Here is a 25,634-nt window from a genome sequence, read left to right as displayed (position 1 = left end):
AGAGTGTTTGTGGTTCAGACCAGTGCTTCTCAAACATTTTCATGGACCCCCAAAATTCACATTTAATGTATTTGATATCCATCCATCTGAAAATAATGAAGTGTTCACACTTTTTAAAGTTTTCTTATTTTTTTTTGCCAATCTGCAAGCTTGTAGATTGGCTATTTTCAAATAGAATATATATTATATTAAACAAAATGTTTTTGATACACCCTGATGAGGATTTATGGACAAAAAGTGTCAACGTTAGCTTTTAACCACATTCAACCTCGTTTTTGGGCATGTAAAAGAAAAAGGAAAGAAATGTCAAAATGTAAACTATTTGAAAATATTTTAATTTGAAAAAATATTGGGAAAAAAAGAGTTCTACAGGCTCACAAGCATTGTGACATTATAACATTGGTAGTCAGAGAGTGCCTTGGAGTTGACATGCAGTATAGCCTCGATCTCCAGGCTTTTATTTTTTAGTTTTGCTAAAAAATAAAAGCCTGGACCAACCAGTTTGATGTTCCTGGAATAGGAAGTGTTTCATTTCCCCAACCAACCAGAGTGCAGTGGGCGTCGCTCCAAATGTGGTGACGTCAGGGCTCTCAATGCTACACATTGGGGAGGAGGAGGGGCGGGGGGCGGGGGCTGACGGATAGATCGGTGAACCAATAGAATCCGGCGGAAATTTTCTCCGCAGATTTTGAACTCGCCCCGTCTAGACATGATATCAGACACGCTAGGGCAGTCAAGTAAAGTGCCTGCGGGGTCAGATTCAAACCCAGGCCAGCTGGAGGAAGCACTATAACCTGATTTACGTGCTATGTATGTATGCACTCTTACTTGTTGAATCACCAGGGAATCCTTCCAATATATATATAGCTGTCGGGCAGAAACCTATCGTCTCCATATTCTAACTGTTTGTTTTTTTTCGTAAATGAATGCCCTATAGATCATACTACAGAGTCACGCAAAAGCATCAAAAGTAGCATATCTACAAGCTCAAAACGCGGCGCCAAGCGACGCATTTCGAGCTTGTTAGATCTGCTACTTTTGCTATTTTTTTATTTGAATCCTGAAAAGTAACAGTTTTGGACATATGAGGTTTCCACCCGACAGAGACGATATATTCACCATACTTGCAGGTTTATGTTGTTAACAGGACCTAAGAAAAATGCAATCACATATCCATTGTCTAAAACATTTATTTTAAACAAAACATTTATTAGCTTATATATATATATATATATATATATATATATATATATATATATATATATATATATATATATATATATATATATAATATATTTTTTATATTTCTACACATATACAGACAACACACATACACACAGGTATGTGACGTGTATCTTGGAGACAGTCGTTGAATGTCAAAAGGCTTTCTTTCAATAAGAAAAACTAGTGCCATACATGTGTGGTTGGTTACATGAAGAATTAAGCACAGCATCTACGATTTTAAAAAGTGTCAATTTTATGACCTGAACAAAATGACATCAGCTGAGCACAACTTGGCACTTCAAAAACGGTGAACAAGAAGATAAAATTTAAATACGTACATTTTATATACAGAGATGTGCTAACAAAGTGAGTCTATATATAATACACTGTGACAATACAAATTGACATTTTTAATACCCCTCTCAGCGCGGTTTTATTCACACATACATTTGTCTCTAAAGCAGCATTCACACTTTGGCTACACCACTGAATAATAAATACTGAATTCAATGGGGAAAAAATGTGCTGTTGGTTTTTTGGGGGGGGGGGGTTTTGTTTTTACGAAACTTAATTCATTTAATATTTGTTGGGATCAAATTTAGGATATTGCCCCTGTTCATAAGGTATGACATTGTCGTATTGTCGTATTGCTACCAACACTGCATACATGTGCTGTAGGCTGCAGTGTGACTCCTCTATATATATTTTTTTTTCTCAAAATGTTTTATTTTTGTAACCCATTTTTTTCACCCAGTGCCAATTGCCTATGTAATCCTGGGCGCTACACTCCCTCTGCCAGCCTAGGGAGAGCCTAGAGCCGAGCTCATGCCTCCTTCAATGCATGGGAGCTAGCGAGCCGCTTCTTATCACCCGACAGGGGGGACTCCTCCATATTTATGGTTGCAAGGGGTATCAAGGCCATTTTTGTGTGGACATAATATGGCCATCAAAAGACACGTGACCTTTCAAATGATGGGATGGATACATCCAGACAGAACACATCCCCCATCCCACAAGCATTCTAATGGATAAAGTGTGACACAAAAAAAATGTGACCCACATCAATAGATATTAGCTTTTCCCCTCGGGACCTATCTGAATAGATGATAGAGCATCATGTAACATAGTGAATGACACAAATGTCTACTGTGCTTCACTATATTTAAGCAACCGATAAATCATTTCTACGACAGTGTGTGACTGATGACTGATGACTTTAGTCACTTTATCAGTCATATAATTGGTCAGTCGGACAGTCAGTCATTGATATACTTGTGTCATTTTTCTATGGACAAACAACAAAACGCTTCTTGAACTCAAACCCTAGAGTGCTATCCAGCGCTACATTATTTGTAATATCATCAACCTTCTAATTATAATGTCCCAAGTCATTTTGATTTATTTTATATAGTATTTTTTTAATTATATATTGTCATATTACTTAAATATATTCTATATTTGGTTCAGTTTATTAAGTTTTTAGACATACATGAAAATATGCCATTGTTTTAAGAAGCTGACAAGATGCTGCTGAAGATATTTCACCCATAATCATGTGGACATTACATATCGTACTTGGTGTCAGGTGGGAAAAACGTTACTTTTTTGTTATTATTTTCAACACATTTTAAAATAGTGAAAATAGCTCACACCGCCTCGCGATCCGAGGCGTTGTGAGCTATGTTATGTAGGCCCCCATGTTAATATGTATTTGCCTGCGGGACCCCCATCTGATTTTTATTTTATTTTATTGCAGATCAAGCTCTGCTATTTTCAAATAGCCAATGTAAATATAGGGTTAAAGTGGTTGAAGTGATTTTGATGCTATATTGACTAATTCAGCTGGGGACCCCCTGGAACCCCCTTGAGGACCCCTGGGGGTCCCCGGACCCCACTTTGAGAACCACTGCTCTGATCAACTAAGGCCCGCTGGTGACCATTAGCTCACAGGTACACACACACACACTCTCTCATTCAGCAACATCCAAGGACACGTGTGGTGGTGGTGGTGGTGGTCGTGGGGGCATTTTGGCATCCGAAAAAAAAAAAAAACGCTAGGTGGCGCTACCATCTCCTCGAGGCAGACACTTCTGAAAGGGGCTGTAAGGGAGGGAGAGCAGGAGGAAGAGGATCCCTCCGATGATGAGGATGGCTCCGGCGGCGCCCACACAGGACACGGACCAGGAGAGCTCGTGGTGCAGCGGTACGGTGTGGTCACTGGCCAACAGGGCCAGCACGGACTGGTGAAACACCAGTACGGACAGGAGGATGAGAATACCTGGGGAGGGATGGGGATGGGGAGGTTAGAGAGAGAAACTTCGAGCCATTTCTTTTTTTTTTGGGGGGGGGGGGGCGAAAACACCAAGACGCTCGCCTCAAAACGCTTCCTGAAAGCATTTCAGCTCTCAGCAAGCAGATTGACCCGTTAAGACCTGGAACGCATCTGTGTCACTTTTTCATTTGAGCTTAAAAAGCATTATTTTACACTTTGGCTATTCAAAAATAGCAGATCTACAAGCTCATAGCACGGCACCGAGTGCTATGACAGGGCAGGGCAGGGCAGGGCAGGGCAGGGCGAACATTTTTAACTCTATTCTTTGCTTCTGGGGGTCCCTGGAACTAAATATTTTGAGATGGGGGTCTGCAGCCAAATACATATAATTCTGGGGGTCCTTGACATGAAAAAGTTTGAGAACCACCGATATAGAAACATAGGTTTTTCAGAAAACTAGGATTTAGAAGACATTTGTAGAATTGGCTTCAGGTCTTAATGGGTTAAAAACGCCACACGTGATCGCGCGACCGCAAGATAAACGTTCAGCGCCTCAGAGTTGTCACGCGGCGGGAGTTTCCCAAAAGAATAACGCAGCTCTCCCATTGTGAACAAATTAAAACATACTCTGTGCTCTGGAAAGAAGTGTCTTGGTGAACACGGACCCTAAATCCCATCCTTCTATAAAATGTGTGAAATCTCTGCCGTGTGAGCGCATCGCTCCTTCGCACATCTCGAGAACCGTCCCACTGATAGACTCGCCGCGCCGTAACTCGTCACAGCGGACCCAAGGGTGTGGCGCGCCCCTGTGCGGTGTGCCCGCTGCGAAGACGGTCAGATCGGCAGTTCTCCCCCAAGTGATGAATCCGCAAATCCCCATAGATGGGTTTGTTTGAGGTAATAATGGGGCTGTAGACCAACCGCGCTGTCTACCTCGATCTCCTCTCGTGACCTTATGGAAGTCATGAAACGTAAAACCCAGACATTTTGGGGCGGTGTTAGGGTGTGGTTCAGGGACTTCCAGAATGTGAAGCAGAGCCTCGTGCCGGGGGGGGGGGGGGGGGGGGAGTGTCAGGCGTTCCAGTTCAAACAAACGGGAAGTTGGGAAGTGCCCAACTTGATAAAACCAATGGCATCCTTACGCTCATAAACAAACATCCACAAGGGGAGTCCACATGAGCCCCTCGTCCCGGAATTAACCACTGATAGTGACACCCGACGCGGCGTGTTGGGTGTTCGGTTGTAAATACCTGCAGGGAGGGTTTCTACATCCTCCCTAGTAGTTATAAATGTGGCTCAAACGCAAATCTACATGTCACTCTGCCAGCCCCCCCCCCCCCTTTCTGTTTGCTTGCCATGGAAAACCTCCAGTTTAATGTTGTCCATAACAGGGATCAGCTGGGGGCACCAGTAAGACGAGTGGAACGTCGAGTGGAAGGTCTTAAAACCTGGAACGCATCTCTGTCATTTTAGATTTATTTGGCTATTAAAAAATAGCTGATCTACAAGCTCACAACGCCTCGCAAGCATGTAGATCAGCTATTCTCACAATTTTTGCCTCTTTCTCCGGTAATATTTCTCAATTTTGGCCAAGGTTTGAAAACGTTTTATAGTATAGTTTGTTGATTACTTTTGATGCAGATATGGTGTAAAGTAGTTAAATTGTAACTTCAGAAATTTGCAGATACCCTGTATACACATTTTGGTTTGTTTATTGTGAGTGAGAAAACAATGTTGCACATTAAAGGTAGGGTAAGTGATATTTTTTGGTAGAATTCGTTTTTGTTGTTAAAAAGGTTAAAGTACTATATTGTGATAGTAATCATCGCTACAGAGCGTTTGTTCGGTCACAGGGGTCTCTCCAGCTCTTTAGTAAACAGAATATAGTACATTTTCAGGTAGGTGACAACATTTAAGACAATCAGGAGAGAGCACTGAAAATGCATTTCCTGTTTAATAAAGAGCTGGAGAGACATGGGAGACTCCTTTTAGTGAAACACTCTAACAAACACTCTATAGCAATGAGTACTATCAGAATATAGAGGTATTTAACACTTATTTTAACCAAAGAAAATCACTTACCCTACCTTTAAGCTAATCATCCGGGGACCCCCCAAAATCATTAGGGGACCCCCCTTGGCCCACAGGTTGAGAATCATTGGTTTTAAGGTATGTACCACCACATAGGCTCTTATGCCTGACAGTGAGTCCAAGGTTGTTGTTTTTTTAATCCCCAACTGGAACCCTGCATGTACAGAGTAGCCTACAGACCTGTGGCTGTTTTGGCATAATTTCAGAGCTGGATCTACTGGGGGAGTATATAGGCCTACATCCACATCATTTACTGTTTTCCTTCTGTCAAAACCATAGACCATAAAAATGTATGGACAAAGTGATGCCATTGGTTTCTACAGACCGTAAATGAAGCCTATTTTTCAGCGATTTTCAAATCCGCCATCTTTCTATATCCGGTCCGAAATCCGGTCCGAAATGCTAACGGAAATTAATGCTATAGAGCATCGCAGTTCCCGCCCACTTCCTGGTTCCACTTCAAAATACTCAATGCATTTTTCCCATTGACATTTCCAAAAATATTTATATCAATTAATTTAAGCCTAGAATCAAGCCATCCAGGGTCCTGGTGAATCATGACCATAAAACATTTTTTTCTGTGATTTTTTTTATTTTATATTTAATTATATGATATACTATATTTAATAAATACCCTTTGTTTTGCCGTTTTCAAAAAAGTTTTTTCACAGAATCAAACGTTTTATGGTCATGATTCACCAGGACCCTGGATGGCTTGATTCTAGGCTTAAAATAATTGATATCAATATTTTCAGAAATGTCAATGGGAAAAATGCATTGAGTATTTTGCAGTGGAACCCGGAAGTGGCCGCAACTGCGATGCTCTATTGGCTGCAACCGCAGCGAGGGCGTGTCTTCACTCGGTAGAACCAGTAGAAACCCTAGAAACACACCCTACTTTATCATTCATTTCAAAATGAATGGGACCATAATTTACTAAACGCACATCATGATGATTTAAAAAAAAAGACTTTAAACTAGCGATTGAAAACATAAAGTGTTTATGAAAAGGTTTACTAAGGTAATAAAACCAAGTGTAAAGTTCGCCCAAAACCTCATTGACTTGCATTGAGTTCATAATGTATTGCGACCGGAGAAGGTGAAATAGCAACATCTGCTGCATGGGCTACACTTGATAGGAACAGCAGGCTGAACGAGAACCCAGAAGTGAGCTTCAATTCCAGCGAAGGGGGTTTGCCCCTTGGTCAAAACGAATGGGATTTATGGATATTATTATTGATATTACAATTTACAATTTAGGTCTCACCTGATAGGATGAAGCAGAAGGAGGCGGGCTTGAGGAAGAAGGGCACTGATTTGCTGATGGACATGGTGATACAGATGGAGCCCATCACCATCATGGTCAGACTGAACAGGGCCAAGACGGCTGCTGATAAGTTCAGGTCTGAGAGAGACACATAACAGACAGACATCACATGGGGAAAGTGAACCGAGATTACTTTACGAGAGATGAAAAGATAGCTGAGTGGTTAGTGAGCCCGCCTAGGGAACCAGCTGGCCCTGGTTGCCCCAGGTTCGATTCCAGGCTATCCCAGCATATGTGCCGATGATATGAAATTTGTCCCTGAGCAAGACTCTTAACCCCAATTGCTCACAGGTTCTCATTGGAAACAAGACCGCAAGGACTTTCATGAACGACCTGTTAAAAGGAATTATCCTTATCCTTATCCGAAGAGAGGATGATGGAATTTTTTGTTTTGTTTATTTAAACGGATGCCCATTAGCTGACGCCTTAACGTCAGCTCATCTTCCTGGGGTCCAAGGCATTAAAATACATTAACAAAAACATTCATATCACAGTGTATTACAAAGAAATACTAAAAACAACAAAATCTAAATAATACATTACAAAAGTCGATAATCATCGTTCATGCATATCTTTCACACTTGTTCTATAAGAACAACCCAGAACTAGTCTGGCAGCCTTATTTTTGCAACTTGTAATTGAAGGTGGCTGAGAGAATGTATGTATGGATGGTTGGATGGATGGATGGGAGGTGCTTGTGCATTGGGAACATAGTCTCGACCCCATTTTGGGTCTCTGACTACTATGACTAGATTTTTTTATGGGTCACAGGTAAATATCTTTTCTTTTCTTTTTTTTTAGGGGGGGGGGGGGGGGGGGCAAAAAATCTATTTTCAAACTAATTTCAGAAAAGAAAAATCACACATTTTCTGAAATAATAAAAATAGCTGATACAAGCTCACAACGCATCGCAATGCGACGCACCGTTAGCTTGTAGATCGGCTATTTTCACAACTTTTGAAATAGGCCTTAAAGGACCATTTCACCCATTTTCGACACATCTTCATATAGCCGGCCCTCACTACTGCTCATTATAATATGGTACCATTTCTGTCTATGTGTCTCAGAAACCTGCCCTACAGTGACATCATCGGCAGGCAGGTTTGGTCATTTTAAACAAGAGTTAAAAAAACGTCTTTGTATTTTTTATTTAAGCAAGAACATTGACTGAAGGAAGGAAGGAAGGAAGGAAGGAAGGAAGGAAGGAAGGATGGATGGAGGCAGGGAGAAAGAAAGAAAGAAAGAAGGAAGTTGGGGGGAAGGTCAAAGAGTCTCTGGGTTAGATAGACAGGAAGCACAAGATGATACTGTAAGTGTTCATCATTGTGTCTGACTTATGTAATTAGAGAGAGAGAGAGAGAGAGAGAGAGAGAGAGAGAGAGAGAGAGAGAGAGACACAGACACACACACACAGAGAGACACACAGAGAGAGAGAGAGAGAGAGAGAGAGAGAGAGACAGACACAGACACACACACAGAGAGACACACAGAGAGAGAGAAAGAGAGAGAGAGAGTAGGATCAGGGATGGATAAAGGAGTGTGGGGGTGAAAGTGTGTATCTCACTCTTGTTGGCGGTCTTGCCGAATATGACGGCGCTCTCCCCAGATGTGAAGAATTTGAAGTAAGTACAGTTGGTCTCTGTGAGGGGAGAGAAACAATGATCAGAGACACACACACACACACACACACGCACACACGCACGCACGCACGCACACACGCACGCACGCACGCACACACGCACACAACCCCTATGGTTGCTGGTTATTATGTATGATGTGGCTTCTCATGCATCCATGTGCTCTTTCCTCGCAGGCATCTTCTCCTATTTATATCCACACACGCGCACAAACGCAAGCACGCACACACACACACACACACACACACTCTCTCTATCTCTCTCTCTCTCTCTCTCTCTCTCGCACATATGGTGCCACCAGAGAGAGGCAGCAAGACAGTGAGAGGGCTGGATGGGAGATGAAAGATTTTATATAGAAATGAGAAGATGAGTGCAGACGGAAGGGGAGGAGAGGAAACAGAATGACACGGGGGTGCGGGCGGGTTGAAGAACATATCGTTGCTGTCGGGCAGAAACCTCTTATCTCCATATTTTATCTTTTTAGCGTATTTTTCGTAAATTAACTCCCTGCTTGATCACCCTACAGCGTCACACAAAAGCATCAAAAAGTAGCAGATCTACAAGCTCAAAACGCAGCGCGAAGCGACGCGTTTCGAGCTTGTAGATCTGCTACTTTTGATGCTTTAGAATTTGAATTTTGAAAAGTAACAGTTTTTGGACGATAACATGGATGGATGGATGGATGGAAAGAGATGAAGGATGATGGAGGGAGAGTGGGATGGGGGGGGGGGGGGGGGTAAGAAGAGGGCAGATGGAGAGGTGGGCAGTGCTGGGGAAAAGAGACTGGACCACAGATGGAGGGAGGGGATGACAGGAGGGAGAGAGAGAGAAAGAAAGAGAGAGAGGGGGGGTGTATTAAACACAGTCTCTCTCGCTCACCCTCCAAAGTCAACTCATGCTTTTTCCTTCTTGCTCCACCACTGTCCTCATCCCTCGCTTCCTTTAACCTGCCCCCCATGATCCTCTCTCTCCCTCTCCCCCCCCCCCCCCCCCCCCTTTGCTCCCTCTATATTTAGATCAAAACTGTGAAGTGGTCACATTCCGCTTGGCTTCACCGGCACAGAGGAGAGAGACTTTCACCCACTGAGTGAAAAGATCACAGTGTGCTCTCACACACTCTCACACACACACACACACACGGGTGCTAGGGCTGTCCTCTGAACTAATAGTCAGGAATTTGTCGACTATAATCAATTAGTCGACGTAACCACTTTCAACATGGCGTCCCTGTTTTGGGCATGTCATTAAAAAAACTAAAATGTACATTATTTTAAAATATTTTTTTAACCAATATTTAGCCAATGTGATGCATCGCATCACCACACACACACACACACACACACAGGGTAGGGTTCAAAGTGGTTAATGTAAAAAAAAAAATCCCATCGCAAATATTTGGCAGACCCCCTGTATTAACTCAGAGGACCCCCTAGGGGTCCCGGACCCCCTGTTGAAGACCTCTGCACTAGATACTATGTGGTCAAACACATGCTCCTCCGCCACATGCATCCCGGTGAAACCTTTATACTCTTATCGTCACTGCAAATCCTCTCTGTCGGATCTACAAGCTCAAAACGAGCTTGTAGATCTGCTACTTTAGATGCTTTTGCGTGACGCTGTAGTGTGATCAAGTAGGGCGTTATTAATTTACGGAAAAACGCAAAAAGTTAAAATATAGAGTTAAGACGGCGACGATATGATAACAATATTTTGCAGTTGGCAGAAGAGACCTTTGGTGCCAGTGGTGGAAAGTAACTAAGTACATTTACTTAAGTACTGTACTTAAGTACAATTTTGAGGTATTTGTACTTTACTTGAGTATTTCCAATTGCCAATAATTTTACTTCTACTCCACTACATCTCAGAGGCAAATATTGTACTTTTAACTCCACTACAATTATTTGAAAACTTTAGTTACTAGTTACTTTTCAGATATAAATTATTACATTATGAAACATACATTAACCACTTCAGCCCTATTTTATACCTAGGCTATTTGAAAATAGCCGATCTACAAGCTCACAACGGGTCTCATCGCGACGCGTTGTGAGCTTGTAGATCTGCTATTTTCAAATATTTTTGTACTTTTACTTTTGGTACTTTAAGTACATTTTGATGCCAATACTTCTGTACTTTTACTCAAGTAAATGTTGAATTCTGGACTCTTACTTGTAACAGAGTATATATTATATTGCAGTATTGGTACTTTTACTTAAGTAAAGAATTTGAGTACTTTTTCCACCCACTGTTTGGTGGTGGAGATAGATAGATAGATAGATAGATGGATAGATATAGATGGATGGCTAGAGATGACAATCAGGGGGCCAACTCATGCACCAGGGAGGCAGGGACAAGGGCGCCAGAGGCGTGCAAACGGGGCCGTAATAATAACCGGATATGCGGCAGACAACAAAGACAGCTGTTTTCTCTCCAAATGCCACATGCCCACGGCCCACTGCGATGGCCCTGCGTGGGCCCACTGCGATGGCCCTGCGTGGGCCCACTGCGATGGCCCTGCGTGGGCCCACTGCGATGGCCCTGCGTGGGCCCACTGTGTTTGGATGGCTGCTACAGAAAAGAGAGACTGTCAGAAAGCATTCTGGCTGCCTCTCTCTCTCTCTCTCTCTCTCTCTCTCTCTCTCTCTCTCGGGACGCCCACGTTGTCTGTGTCTCTATAAGCATCCGGCTAGATAAATAGACATTATGATATCGTTGCTGTCGAGGGCAGAAACCTCTTATCTCCATATTTTAACTTTTGGGGGATTTATCGTAAATTATCGCCCTTGCTTGATCATACTACAGAGTCACACTAATGTATCAAAAATAGGCCTGGACCGCTGGCGTAGCGGTCAGGGCACCTACAGGCTCAGTGTAGCCTGACAGTGTGTCGTGGGTTCGAATCCCGATTCCCGACGGCCTTTGCTGCATGTCAGTCCCCATCTCGCTCCCTATATCCTGCATGTCAGCCTACTGTCCTATCGAATAAAGGCACCGTTTTAGACATATGAGGTTTACAACCGACAGAGACTATATCTATTTCTAACACATTGTTTATCAGAAGAAAAATCTCAATGTTCTGCCAGAAAAGCGACATCAAAAGCCTGTAAAGCACAACAGGGACAAACAAAGCAAAGACAAATAAGAGCGTTGGACCGAAAAATGCCTTTCTGTAGAGAAATGTTTCATAACAGTAAATAAAACACGTTTTAATGTAAATGCTCGTCCAGACTCGTCCCATGCATTCACAGTGTTCACAACGCCTAAAAGGCAGACAATGTTCAAGGCAGATAAAAAACACAATTAAATCATTGATCGCAATTATTTGTATGACAATTCATCGTCAAGTAAAATGTAATGATCATTGACAGCCCTATACCTCCTATTGGAGGTGGTGGAGAACTACAAGTTCCTGAGAGTATTGGTTCTTCATTCTCTCACCTGTGTTTCTTTCTCACTGCTGTTGCTGCCTATGATCAATAAAGGTTGATCTCATTCTCTTATTTACATTATTTTTTAAAGTGTCTTAGGGTCCTGGGGGAGGGGGGTTCTAGGGGGTCCCCAGCAAAATGAGTTAACCCAAGACCGGGGACGCATCTTTGTCATTTTAAGATTTCTTTGGCTATTCAAAAATAGCAGATATACAAGCTCATAGCACGGCACCGAGTGCCGTGCTATGAGCTTGTATACGTGCTATTTTAGACAAATCGTGAACATTTGTGAAAATCTTGGAATATATATTTTTTAAAGTGAACATATGGAAAATATTGAGTTCCAGGGACCCCCAGAAGCAAAGATTTGAGTTACAAATGTCCGCTTAAAAAAAAAAAAATCTAATATTTGCACAAATGTTCATGGTTTTCAAAAAATTGTAGATCTACAAGCTCATGCGCGGCAGCCGCACTAGCCAAAGAAATCGAAAGTGACAGAGATGCGGTCCCCGGATTGAATGGGTTAATGTAGCAATCACAATCATTTTAACCACTTCATCTACTTATACGTTGGCTATTCAAAAATAGCAGATGTACAAGCTCACAGCGCATCACTTCGTGAAGAATATCAAAAATGTTTTAGTTTTTAGTTTTTTCTCGCCTCGGGTTCCCTGGCACAAAACGTTTTCAGAAGGGGATTTGCGGCCATATCAATTTGGGCTGTCCTTGACATGAAAAAGTTTGAGAACCACTGGTCTACGGTATAGTCACATACAGTAACTGGATTTCTCGCTCAGCATCATATTTCTTTAATGACTCGATTTGCACATTATCTGTAGGATGACCCAGATACATACATATACAGCCAGCCTCACTCACACAACCAGCCCCTCTCCCCCTCTCTCACTAGCCCTCTTCTGCAAGATTACAGCACACACACACACACGCACCCACACACACTCACACACACACACACACACACACACACACACACAGGGTGCATTGATCTAAGAGATCACTTGCGTCGATTATAAATCTGTAGATTGCCTCAGCTAGGAATCCAGAATTTTTGCTTTTTCCTTTATACGGGTCCAGATAATGCTCTCCAAAGACCATTTCCCCCATATTTCATTCAGTTGATGACTGCACTACACTAATATGTTATTATTACCTATAATAATGCCATTACCAGAATATCATACATTCTATACCCGTGGAACGTTTTTGTTATAGGCCTATCACAGATTGATAACACACAAAAGGAGCGAGGTGCTATACGGTCAAAGTGACCATCAAAACCCGTAACACATCCCATGTATCGTCTCTGACGGGTGGAAACCTCAGATGTCCAAAACTGTTACTTTTCAGGAATAAAAATTAATGAAACGGCAAACGCAGCAGATCTACGAGCTCAAAACGCGCCGCTTCGCACCGCGTTTCGAGCTTGTGGATCCGCAACTTTTTATGCTTAATTTTGAGTAACGCTGTAGTAGGCCTATGCTATGATCAAGTAGGGCATTCATTTACGTAAAAAAAAAACTGATAAGCGGTTTCTGCCCGAGAGCAAAGATATTCAAAATACGACATACACATACACATACAATGCAGCAGTGTGCAATTGGGTGAAAGAATGACTCTATATAGATAGATGAATAAACAAACAGTGTGTATGTAAATGCATGCGTAGACATATGTATGTGCATCCCCTCGTGGCTATGCCTGCTCCCCTCTGTGTTCACATCAGCGTGATGATAAAGGGAAATGAAGAAACGGTGAGGTGTGTGTGTGTTGTCCATCCTTTTCTTTCTCCCCTATAGCCTATGACGTCATCATCAACTGGTGCAACTCATTTCGAAAGCCCCCTCTTGGCCCTTTTTTTCCTGTTTTAATCCCCTTTCATCAATCAGGTATTGTTAGGGACGCGGCACATGAGGACAGCCTTGAGGTAAGCCCCCATATGGCCTTGGGGTTCAACAATAACATGACATGAACTGACAGGGGAAACAAATGCATGAGTTCTGCTGATTGTGTGTCTTTTTCTTATTTTTTTTTCTTTTACAAATTATTATTTTATATCAATATAAATAGCTCTCATGGGGATGAGATATGAGATATTTCAGCAGTAACCTGCATTCCCAGGTGTTTACAAGGCCACACAACATAAGTAATCGACTGTTTCACATTATTGAGCTATGTATGCACAGATGATCACAATGTTAGTTATGATGATTATTAATTCCAGTGTGCGGCCTCTGGACAGTGTGACAATGACAAAATGTCTTTCCAGGAAGGTAATGTTGAAAAGTATAAAAGAATAAAATCTGCACACCAGAATATGCCTATTTGTTTGGCAACGCTTCAAGCTCTTCCTCCGAGGAAGAGTTGAAACGTTCACAAACAAACAAAATTTTTCAAGTGGGAGCATAATTTTGGCGTGCAGATGCCACTCTCCTTCGCATGTTGAATTTTGTATCCAGCACCCGCCTCGTAGGTTATTCCGGGATGTGTTAGTCTTTTTGCCTTTTACGCATCTTAATAATGTTGAAAGTGGAGCCATCCTTTCCAGTGGTGTAAAGTAACTAAGTACATTTACTTAAGTACTGTACTTAAGTAACATTTGGAGGTATTTGTACTTTACTTGAGTATTTCCAATTTCCAATACTTTTACTTCTACTCCACTACATCTCAGAGGCAAATATTGTACTTTTACTCCACTGCAATTATTTGAAAACTTTAGTTACTAGTTACTTTTCAGATATAAATTATGATATTATGAAACATACATTAACTACTTTAGCCCAATGTATACCTAAGCTATTTGAAAATAGCCGATCTACAAGCTCAAAACGCTTGTGAGCTTGTAGATCTGCAATTTTTCAAACATTTTAGTACTTTTACTTTTGGTACTTTAAGTACATTTTGATACCAATACTTTTGTACTTTTACTCAAGTAAATTTTGAATTCTGGACTTTTACTTGTAACAGAGTATTTCTATATTGCAGTATTGGTACTTTTACATAAGTAAATCATTTGAGTACTTTTTCCACTACTCTAATCCACTGACAGGCACGTTTTAATTACAACCACAAGATAGACACCTATAATTTCAAATCAGCAACACACAAATCATACGAAGCGCTGTACAGTCCAGACCAGACAATGTCCATCAGTATCTCAATAATAAGTGACAGGCTTGGACCAGGTTTGGACCAGGTAATGTCCACATCAGTGCCTTCTCTGCTGTAAGTGCTGGAGATGTATAGGGCACTGTTTTTCAACGACAGGTCCGGGGACCACCAGAGGTCCACATGGACACATACGGGTCTGTAATTCCAAGAGTGTACAAATGGAACCACATGGAGAGATAAAAAAAACTGGGGGTCCTTCAAATGAACAAGAGAGTTGAGAACAGCTGACCCACCCACACACACACACACACTCCAGAAGGCTGCATCAACCTCAGTTGGCACCCGTCTTCGGCCCGCTCATCCTCGCCAGCTTAGCCTCCTCATCCAGCTCGTCCATGATGCGTTCCTGGGAGACTGAATGAAACGTGTAGCCGTATATTCCCATTACTATGGCTCCGATGGCGAGTCCGGTTAGAACGTTCCTGCCCCGGAGTGTCTGGGTCTTCTTCTTCCACTGCTCCAGCTCTATCTGTCTGATGAGGCGGACCTGCTCAGCAGTACGGCCCTCCTGGTAGGAGGACGAGGAGGTGCCCACTACTATCCTCTTCGCATAGGGAGCTTCTGGAGGCTGCTGCTTGTTGTCCGGCATTGCTGCAGTGAAGTCCGCTGATTGTGTCTTAACATCCTAACATTGGCTAATGGGAGGGCCGGCGGGCGGGCGGACCTCTGACATCACTCTGACTCAGCCATTACCATATAAGGAGTTCCCAATGCAGCTACACCCAAATACGGAGTGTGTTGTGCTGTCTAACCTCAATGTGTCGTCATGGCATCAGCCGCAAATATGGGCATATACTGATATGGGCATATACTGACGACATCAGCGATCTCCATATATGGGCATAAAAGGGATAAGGACTGACAGATACAGAGATCCGGTTTTCCAGAGCCACAGATCCGACTGCTATGCCCATATATGGGCATTTGCATATATGAGACCGACCCACTTCCAACTCGGCGAGTGCAGCGGCAAGGACTCTAGGAGTCCTAGGAGACTCTAGGAGTCCTTGCCAGTGCCCGCCTTGCAGTGCCCGCCGTCGAGTAGTTCAGATTATCCAGTTGTCCAGAACTGCTGATCCAACCAACCAATATGCCCATATGGGCATTTCAATATGGGCATATACTGATGACATCAGGGATCTCCATATATGGGCATAAAAGGGACAAGGACTGACATATACAGATATCTCCATATATGGGCATAATAGGGACACAGGTAGACAGATACAACGGGTACTCTGACAAAGTCCCCGACACTATGACTCTGACATATTGGTCTGATCGGCGGTGCGCCGTATGGTGTAGCGGCCCGAACTCTAGATGTGAGGGGCACGTAGCGGCCCGAACTCTAGATGTGAGGGGCACGTAGCGGCCCGAACTCTCGATGTGAGAACCATGTAGCGGCCTGAACCTCTGTAGTTTTTCCCTAGAAGTTTTTCTCTAGTAGTTTTTCTCTAGTAGTGTTTCTGTTTTTATGTTTTTCCGTACATATTTGTGAATGGAAGCATACAGTACAGTATATAGCCTATATCTGTTGACAGAACCTTAATACAAAATGCATTCGCATGTGCTTTTAAAAAACGAAACTTATTTGGAAGGAATCTACACATTTCAATGTTTTCCGTTAATGTGCAACCCCACTGTCACTTTCCCGCGACTCCCTAGTTTGAGAACCTCTGTTTTATATGGTATCACTGTAAATCCTTGACCATCAACACATACGTGTGAGACATCATCTATTCTACATTATAAGATTGCATGAAATTTGCTTGAATTGTCAGTCTGCATCATAACGTCATACTGTGATTTCCATGTAATCCTCACAATGTCACTGAATTCGCCTTTAACAATTCACCTGAACAACAGTTTATGATGTTGTACATGATATTATTGTAATCCTTGATCATCAAAACATACTGTAGGTGTAGACATCACATATTCCGTATCATCATGTTTGGTTCAGGAGATATGATGCAAATTACATAATTTGTTATTCAAAACAATTGCATTGCAAAAAAAAAAAAATTGCATTGCATTTTGCCCTAGGCAGTGTGATATTGTCTGGCCACGCGAGACTAGGGGACATTAGCCAAAAATAGCCAATCTACAAGCTCACAATGCGTGAGCATTGTGAGCTTGTAGATTTGGCGTAGATGGGAAAAAGTGGTCAAAGTTCAGTTGTGACTCAAGTCCAGTGCTCTAAGACAACAGGGGGTTTAAGTGGTTGATTATACTCACCTAGTATCCTCATGATTAATATAGCAGAGTGCCTATTCACACTCGGGTGAGAATAGTCTCCCGCCAGCTATTGGGCTATTTACACCCAGGCCCGCTCACCCACCCCCTGCTCCACAAAGAAACTCAAACAACGTGGAACCCTGTCGACTCAATAAAAATGTTGGCATCGAAAACAAGGCAGGCAGGCCAACAGAAGCCGGGGCTTGAGCCCCTGTGAGGGCGGTGCGCCCCGGCCCAAGCAAGGCCAGGTGCAAGCCAAGCGAGTGCACCGCGCCGAGGGGTGGTGTGATGGCCCCGCCCTGTGTCGACTCGGCGTCATCCGAGTTGCATACCGATAGGGTTGGAATCGGTTTAGAATCTATTTTTGGTTCCGAAATGTTGACATTCAACGTATCCATAGTGTGCAGAATTCCAACATTTCTTTGGAAGGAAGGACTCTGCTCTCACTATAGAGGCCGAGTCCTCGAGAAGAGTGTCTGTCGGCCTGGGCCGCTGGCGTAGCGGTCCAGGCACCTCGGCTCAGAGTAGCCTGACGGCGTGTCGCGCGTTCGAGTCCCGATCCCGACGGCCTTTGCTGCATGTCACTCCCCTGTGGACCAATCAAGCACACCGCAAGTAGGCCAATGAAGTATACAATCTCGAAAATATTTCCCATATGTTCTATACCTTTTTTCTTTTTTACACTGGAAGTCAATGGAAAGGCAAATGATTTGGAATAGAAGTTGATATGACGTCACAGTGTCAATAGGATGTCATCAATAAGGACGTCCAAGGTTCACACGGAAGCCACACTGTTATTAGACTGACTGTCCTTGTTCTCTGGAGGTTGGGTTGGGCGAGCCAAAGGCACACACAAAAGGATCAAAAGAGGCAGATCCACAAGCTCGAAACATGTCGCGAAGCAGACCCCCAGTGCAAATAGCATTGTTGAATGTTGACGCCTAGTGCCAAGTTACAACCACAACAAAACCTATACCTCAGGGGGTTCCCGAACGTTTCCACGCCAAGGACCCCCAACAAGCCATAGCCTCTGGCTGTACAGGGTCATACAGGGTTATGCGGCATCAATGTCTATGTAAGCCAACGCAGGAAAACGTGGGATCACTGGAAATGTTAGAATTGTCACTGTTTCATTTAATATGAAAGTGGACGATCATACCTACAGAATCAGGTATCACTTGATTTTTTAAGTTTAAAAAAAACAAACATTTTAGAACAGTTTTGTTTAGATTGACCAAACATTGTTGAGCAATCAGGCTCAACCACTTAGACCCTCTATTCCTATAGTGAAAGAATAGAGTGAGTTGCAACTGTACTTTTTCCCGTCCAAACCAAATCTCTTCGCCAAAAATACACTAGCCGATCTACAAGCTCACAATGCATCGCAGCGGCAAAAATATGCTGGGGTTTTTACCATTTTGCCGATGATTTCCATACTTTACTTTCTCAGATCTTTAATACCTCTTTGGGAAAAGATATGGTAAATGTTTGAACCATAAGATTATGACAATATTAAAACACAATACTGATTTAGGGATCAATTTGAACACTTTTATGTTAAATTCACCCCCCAACTCTCCTACACCAGCCTGAAACTTTAAAACAGCTGCTCTTCCTACGGTATCAAAACAGAAATAGGAGTCAAGAGATGTGTCAAAGGGTGTTTGTGTCTTACCAACTATACTGGTAAGCCCTGGCCTGACACCTATCCTACAATTCATTGCATGTGAATACTTGGAGCACCGAGGGTTGGGTGAGAAAACTGGCCTGAGTGGCTGGGAGTATGACAAGGAGGGGTGGGACTGGGAGGCATGGTTGCAAGCTCCATTAAAAACTATCCCTACAAAAGTCAGAGAGGTCTATAGTGAAAAATATAATGCACTATATCTATTAAGGGTGGGACGATATGGGTACCTCACGATACGATATATATCACGATATTAGGCCCACGATAACAATATATATCACGATATTCGACGATGTTCGATATATTGCGATATCACGATATTCGATATATATTGCAAGAAATTTCACCAACGATATATCACGATATCTGAAAATATCGATATATTGCGATATCACGATATATTGCATGAAAATTCGCCAACGATATATCACGATAGTCCTTGTATTCAATTCATAAACACATAAAATAGCACCAAACAGTTCAAAATCATCATTACACAAATACAGAGTAGGAAAAACAACGTATCACAAACTTGTTTTTATTTAATTTTTTTTATAAATATCGATATTTTTCGGCTGTATATCGATTATTTATCGCGGGAGAAAGTATCGCGATATATCGTCCCACCCCTAATATCTATACATACATTTATGTTGCATGGTGTCAGCCATCTTAGCGCCATCCCAGACGGAATGGGTCAGAAGAAATGGGTCCTTCAGCGCAGTATGAAATGTAACAGAGTCAAGGACGCCAATCCACCACAGAGTTTCTGGCAGTGTCTGAAATTCTGGGCCGTGTGTGTGCTGTGTGGTGGCAGGTGCTACGATTGTCAACGGGAGACCGCTATATATCAGCTATACCCGCACGTTAAAAATAAAGAGCGGGTGATTGTTTGTGTTTACAGGAGCAGGTTGTAGTCTTTTCACTCTAAAGTCAGGGGTCTTCAACAGGGGGTCTGGGACCCCTAGGGGGTTACTACAGGGGGTCTGCCAAATCTTTGTGTGATATATATTTTTTTACCTTAACCACTTGAACCTTAGCATCCCTTTTCTGAGGAGAACCTTTAGCCAAAAATAGCAGATCTACAAGCTCTCAATGCCTCGCGCTGCGAGGCGTTGAGAGCTTGTAGATCGGCTATTTTTGGCAAAGAGGCTATTCACCTGTTTCCTAGGCTGTGTGTGTTTCACTTCCTGTCGATTTGATCCAATGAAATCCAATGAAACTGGTCAGATGACCAATGATATCCAATGAAATCGACAGGAAGTGAAACACACACAGCCTAGGAAACAGGTGAATAGGTGTAGAGGGAAAAAAGAGCAGACTAATAAAAAAAACACTTTACTCTGAAACACAATTTTATACAATATAGAGTAGGGGGTCCCTGCTTCATCTCTCTCTCAGCTAGGGGGTCCTTGGCCTGAAAACATTGAAGACCCCTGCTCTAAGTGACAGGTATAGGCTCAGGCTGAATTCAATTCGACTGACAAGGTGGATAATGACTAGCCTGACACTCCACTATTCAGTCTGAAAGCCCTCTCAGTGCAGCAGTTTTCTGAGATGGGGCGTGGCCAAAGTGGGACTCTTTGTGGCGATTGGTTCATACTGGATTATCGCGACCCCGATTGGGTCGTTTAGATTTGCAAACGAGAAAACCCCGCCTTCTACAGCGTCACCAGACCCTGAATGCGAGGCTAGTGAATTCAGGGGGTGGAGCCAAGCTAGATAATGACGAGTTTACCGTTTAACCGTTGTACAGTGTGACATGTAATAAACATATAAGATCAGCAAATGTCCATAATGCTTCATTTGCCTACTTCCATTAGATGTTGTGAAAGACCCAAAAGACCCAAGTGCTCCCCAAATCTCAATTGTAATCTCCTTTTTAACCTGTAATGCGATTCAATCTCCATTCAATCGCATTACAAACCGCCTATCCACAAGTTTCCATGAGCCGTCGTGTGAATTATGGACATCACTTCTTGTTGTCAGAGTCATTTAATGCATTCAAGTGATCTGTGGCAGTCAACAATAATGACTGACACAGAACCTGACAGAAGTCAGAAAGGGTCACATTAAACCAGCCTTCTCCCCCACAACATCTCCCGTGACACAGCTGATTCAAACTAATGATCAATGGCTCTTGACCAGGGTTCATCGCCATGCCGGCTTGTGGTGGACATTTTTGTAAAATTTCCATTTCTGCCACGGACATACAAAATGAGTGGATGTTCTATTGAAACGGTGGCGGGCCGCCCTTCCCGCGAAAATGACGTCATCCGGCCGGAAAACAGTAACGGAAATGCAGCGGTTTCCTGTTTGTCCAGGAACTACCGCACCGGTTTCCTGTTTGGCCAGGAACTACCGCGCTATTAACAAAAAGGAACTCACGCTGTTTTTAAGACATTATAGGATTTGAAGATGGAAAAACAACAGCAAAAGAAAACACAGCTCATGGTAATGCTCCACTGGCTAAGAGAAACGATCCGCAGATAGTATAAAACAATTAAAATAACGCTTTTTGAAACCCTTCCGCCTTCCGGTGAAAACAAATGGAATTCTGGGTAATGCAGGACTACGGAAAATACATGCAGTGACGGTAGTGACCAGCAGAGGTTGCTAAAAATCGTTATTTGTGGACCTGCCTTGTATTGCTTTAAGGGAGTCCTTGCAAATAAAACATTTGAGAACCACTTTACCAGTGGACTCCTAATATGCCATAGTGTCGTAGTAAATAAGTGTCTTACATATTCAGAAGAAAACCTGGAGACTTGACATTCAGTAATTGGGTCTTATGATCAAAATAAGAACATTATAATGGTGTGTAAAAAAGATTTTAAAAAGAAATTTGCCACGGACAAGAACAAGTCTTTGCCACGGACACATTTTGTCCGTGTACGGACATATTGATGACCCTGCTCTTGACGCTTGCTCTTAGCAGTAGCCTAGCTCCTGTCCTGTGTTTCATTCTTACTGGCTGCCTGCAGTTGCTGCTGTGACCAGTGAAACCTGTGAAAAACGGCCAGGTCTATGAAAAAGAAGCCCAAAAGAAGCGACTATAGGCTAAGTTTTACTACTCTACATCGGCTATTCGCCTCGCGACACGTTGAGAGGTTGTAGATTTGCTATTTATTTAAATTATTGCGAATGAAATTTTATATCTTTGAAACATTTTAACAACACAAATCTTTTATGGGGGCCCCTGGCACAAATTAATTTCAGATGGAGGTCCGTAGACAATTACAATTTAATCTGGGGGTCCTTGACATGAAGAAATGTGGGAACCACTGGTTTAAAAAACATTAGGAAGCAAGACCAAATAAGCAACTACAGTTTAGAAACAAGCCCAAAAGAACGCAAGCAACTTTCCCCCAGTTAGCTCCTTGGGAAACTTGTGGATAGGAATGCGGTTCAAATCAGATTAGCAAAAAAATCTGTTTAATTTTTTTGCTGTTCAAACTTGATTCCAATCTGGATTGGACAAAAATCTGATTTGGTTTGCCTGTCTGAACCATAGACTGAAGTCACTTTTTTGGTAGACTGCCCCAACGCTCCTGATTTCGTGTGTATAGAGCCGGCAAGAGATTGCGCCTGATCCCATTGGTTCACCGATCTGTCCGTCAACCCCCTCCCCGTTAACACAACATTACGAGCGACGCCCACTGCACTCTGGTTGGTTGGGAAATGAAACACTTCCTCATACCGAGTACACCGACGCGCTGGGCCAGGCTTTTATTTTTTAGCAAAACTAAACAATAAAAGCCTGGAGATCGAGGCTACTTTTTTGGCGAATTCAAATCCGCCATCTTTGAACTTCCGGTCCCGAAAAGAAACCGGAAACGACTGCTATAGGCTGCAACCGCAGCGAGGGCGGGTCTTCACTCGGTAGAACCAATAGAAGCCCTAAAAACATACCCTACTTTATGATTATTTTATTAATGGGACCATAATTTACTAAACGCATATCATGATCATTTAAAAAAGACTTTAAACTAGCGAGTGCCAGACACACACAAACACACACACCAGTCAGCCAGTCAAGTAGAGCAGTGGTTCTCAAAGTGGGGTCCGGGGACCCACAGGGGTCCTTGGGAGGGGTTCCAGGGGGTCCCTATAGCTCTTAGAAGGAGTTCTCCTTAACGCTATATTACTTTTCAGCCGTTGCCTGCACACCCCCGGTAGCGCAGGCTGCGCAGCCTCTCGTCTGCAGTAAAAAAATATATATACACTTTTGCTACTCACCAAAACAAAGACGGTTTTAAGATGTTGAAAACCTACTTTCCTTAGTGGGAACACTCGGAGCCCCCCACCTCACGTCTAAAATACACTTTTACAATTTTGGCCAGAAAAGAAAATATTTCACCGGATGGAGAAATGATTTAGTTACTCCACTGCGCCCCCTACAGATCTGAACAATGGAATTGTTCTATCACAGCTACCAGGGGTGCGCGGCCAACGGCTGAAAAGTAAGATAGCGTTAAGAAGAACTCTTTCTAACGTTATGGACCAGAGCTAGGGGGTCCGCAGCTAAATGACTGATAGTTAGGAACCAAATGGACCCTTGTGGGTCTGTAACTCCGACAGTGTACAAATGTAACCAGATGGACCGTACGGGTCCATTTGGTTACATTTGTACACTGTCAAGAGTCAAATTAACACTGAGGATTTTACAGTGCAGATTGGGGTCCTAGAGATTTAAAAAATACATATCAAACTGGGGGTCCGTTAGCCTGGCATTGGCCAGACTGATAACGTGGATTCACTCTCACGTTCCTCCCCGGTATCAGTCTGGACTTCGGCCCATAGGGAGCGAGTATGAGAAATCATAAAATGATCGGGCCAATCAGTGACTGCGTTTCAACTGCTGTCCGTACAACAGTGAAAAGCATCAAAATCATTTTCTGATTTCTCATACTCGCTCCCTATGGGCCGAAGTCCAGACTGATACCGGGGAGGAACGTGAGAGTGAATCCACGTTATCAGTCTGGCCAATGCCAGGCTAGGGGTCCGTGGCCAAATGCATAATCAAACTGGGGCCGGTCCTTGAAATGAAACGGTTTGAGAAACACAGAAGTACGTAGCGTCTCACCTCCGTGCAGTTCCTCGGGGCCACAGCTGGCTCTGTCGGGGTCTATGTCGGCCACCAACAGGGTCTTGGTGCAGCCCTTCCACAGGCCGTAGTGGGCCATCTGACAGGTGTGGTTGCCGCTGAAGGTCTTGGGCTCGGCCAGCTGCACCCAGAACTCGGTGCCCACGCCCAGCACCGTCAGCGTCACGCCCACGATGGCCACGAAGAAGGCCAGCTTGATCTTCCCCTCCTGGGTGTCGCTCATCTTGGGGGGGCGCCTCCGCCCGCCGCCGCCGCCGTCGCCTTTAGCCCCCCTTGCATCCTGCTTTAGGATGAAGTTGGACCACATAGTGGATGTGGACTAGAGGATTGGGAGAGATCTGGTTAACTAGTGAGGGATGTGGACTAGAGGACTAGTTAACTAGTGAGGGATGTGGACTAGAGGACTAGTTAACTAGTGAGGGATGTGGACTAGAGGACTAGTTAACTAGTGAGGGATGTGGACAAGAGGACTAGTTAACTAGTGAGGGATGTGGACTAGAGGACTAGTTAACTAGTGAGGGATGTGGACAAGAGGACTAGTTAACTAGTGAGGGATGTGGACTAGAGGACTAGTTAACTAGTGAGGGATGTGGACTAGAGGACTAGTTAACTAGTGAGGGATGTGGACTAGAGGACTAGTTAACTAGTGAGGGGTGTGGACTAGAGGACTAGTTAACTAGTGAGGGATGTGGACTAGAGGACTAGTTAACTAGTGAGGGATGTGGACAAGAGGACTAGTTAACTAGTGAGGGATGTGGACTAGAGGACTAGTTAACTAGTGAGGGATGTGGACTAGAGGACTAGTTAACTAGTGAGGGATGTGGACAAGAGGACTAGTTAACTAGTGAGGGATGTGGACTAGAGGACTAGTTAACTAGTGAGGGATGTGGACTAGAGGACTAGTGAGGGATGTGGACAAGAGGACTAGTTAACTAGTGAGGGATGTGGACTAGAGGACTAGTTAACTAGTGAGGGATGTGGACTAGAGGACTAGTGAGGGATATGGACTAGAGGACTAGTTAACTAGTGAGGGATGTGGACTAGAGGACTAGTTAACTAGTAAGGGATGTGGACAAGAGGACTAGTTAACTAGTGAGGGATGTGGACTAGAGGACTAGTTAACTAGTGAGGGGTGTGGACTAGAGGACTAGTTAACTAGTGAGGGGTGTGGACTAGAGGACTAGTTCACTAGTGAGGGATGTGGACTAGAGGACTAGTTAACTAGTGAGGGATGTGGACTAGAGGACTAGTTAACTAGTGAGGGATGTGGACTAGAGGACTAGTTAACTAGTGAGGGATGTGGACTAGAGGACTAGTTCACTAGTGAGGGATGTGGACTAGAGGACTAGTTAACTAGTGAGGGATGTGGACTAGAGGACTAGTTAACTAGTGAGGGATGTGGACTAGAGGACTAGTTCACTAGTGAGGGATGTG

General features: G+C 43.4%; 1 protein-coding gene across 1 annotated transcript; it reads right to left on the bottom strand.

Annotated features, from left to right (window-relative positions):
* Positions 1-1,330: 1,330 nt before the first annotated feature.
* Positions 1,331-24,507, bottom strand: cacng6b (calcium channel, voltage-dependent, gamma subunit 6b; the record flags this gene model as incomplete). Its single annotated transcript, XM_080425782.1, has 4 exons — positions 1,331-3,502; positions 6,855-6,992; positions 8,479-8,553; positions 24,180-24,507. The coding sequence occupies 4 exons, from the start codon at positions 24,505-24,507 to the stop codon at positions 3,279-3,281; spliced, it is 765 nt and encodes a 254-aa protein (XP_080281908.1). The 3' UTR covers positions 1,331-3,278.
* Positions 24,508-25,634: the final 1,127 nt, after the last annotated feature.

This window comes from Gymnoscopelus braueri, assembly GCF_963280865.1.
Source record: "Gymnoscopelus braueri genome assembly, chromosome: 4".
In the NCBI taxonomy this organism is placed as follows: Eukaryota; Metazoa; Chordata; class Actinopteri; order Myctophiformes; family Myctophidae; genus Gymnoscopelus; species Gymnoscopelus braueri.
The sequence above is the reverse complement of the archived record's forward strand: the minus strand, read 5'-3'. Positions and strand labels throughout refer to the sequence as shown.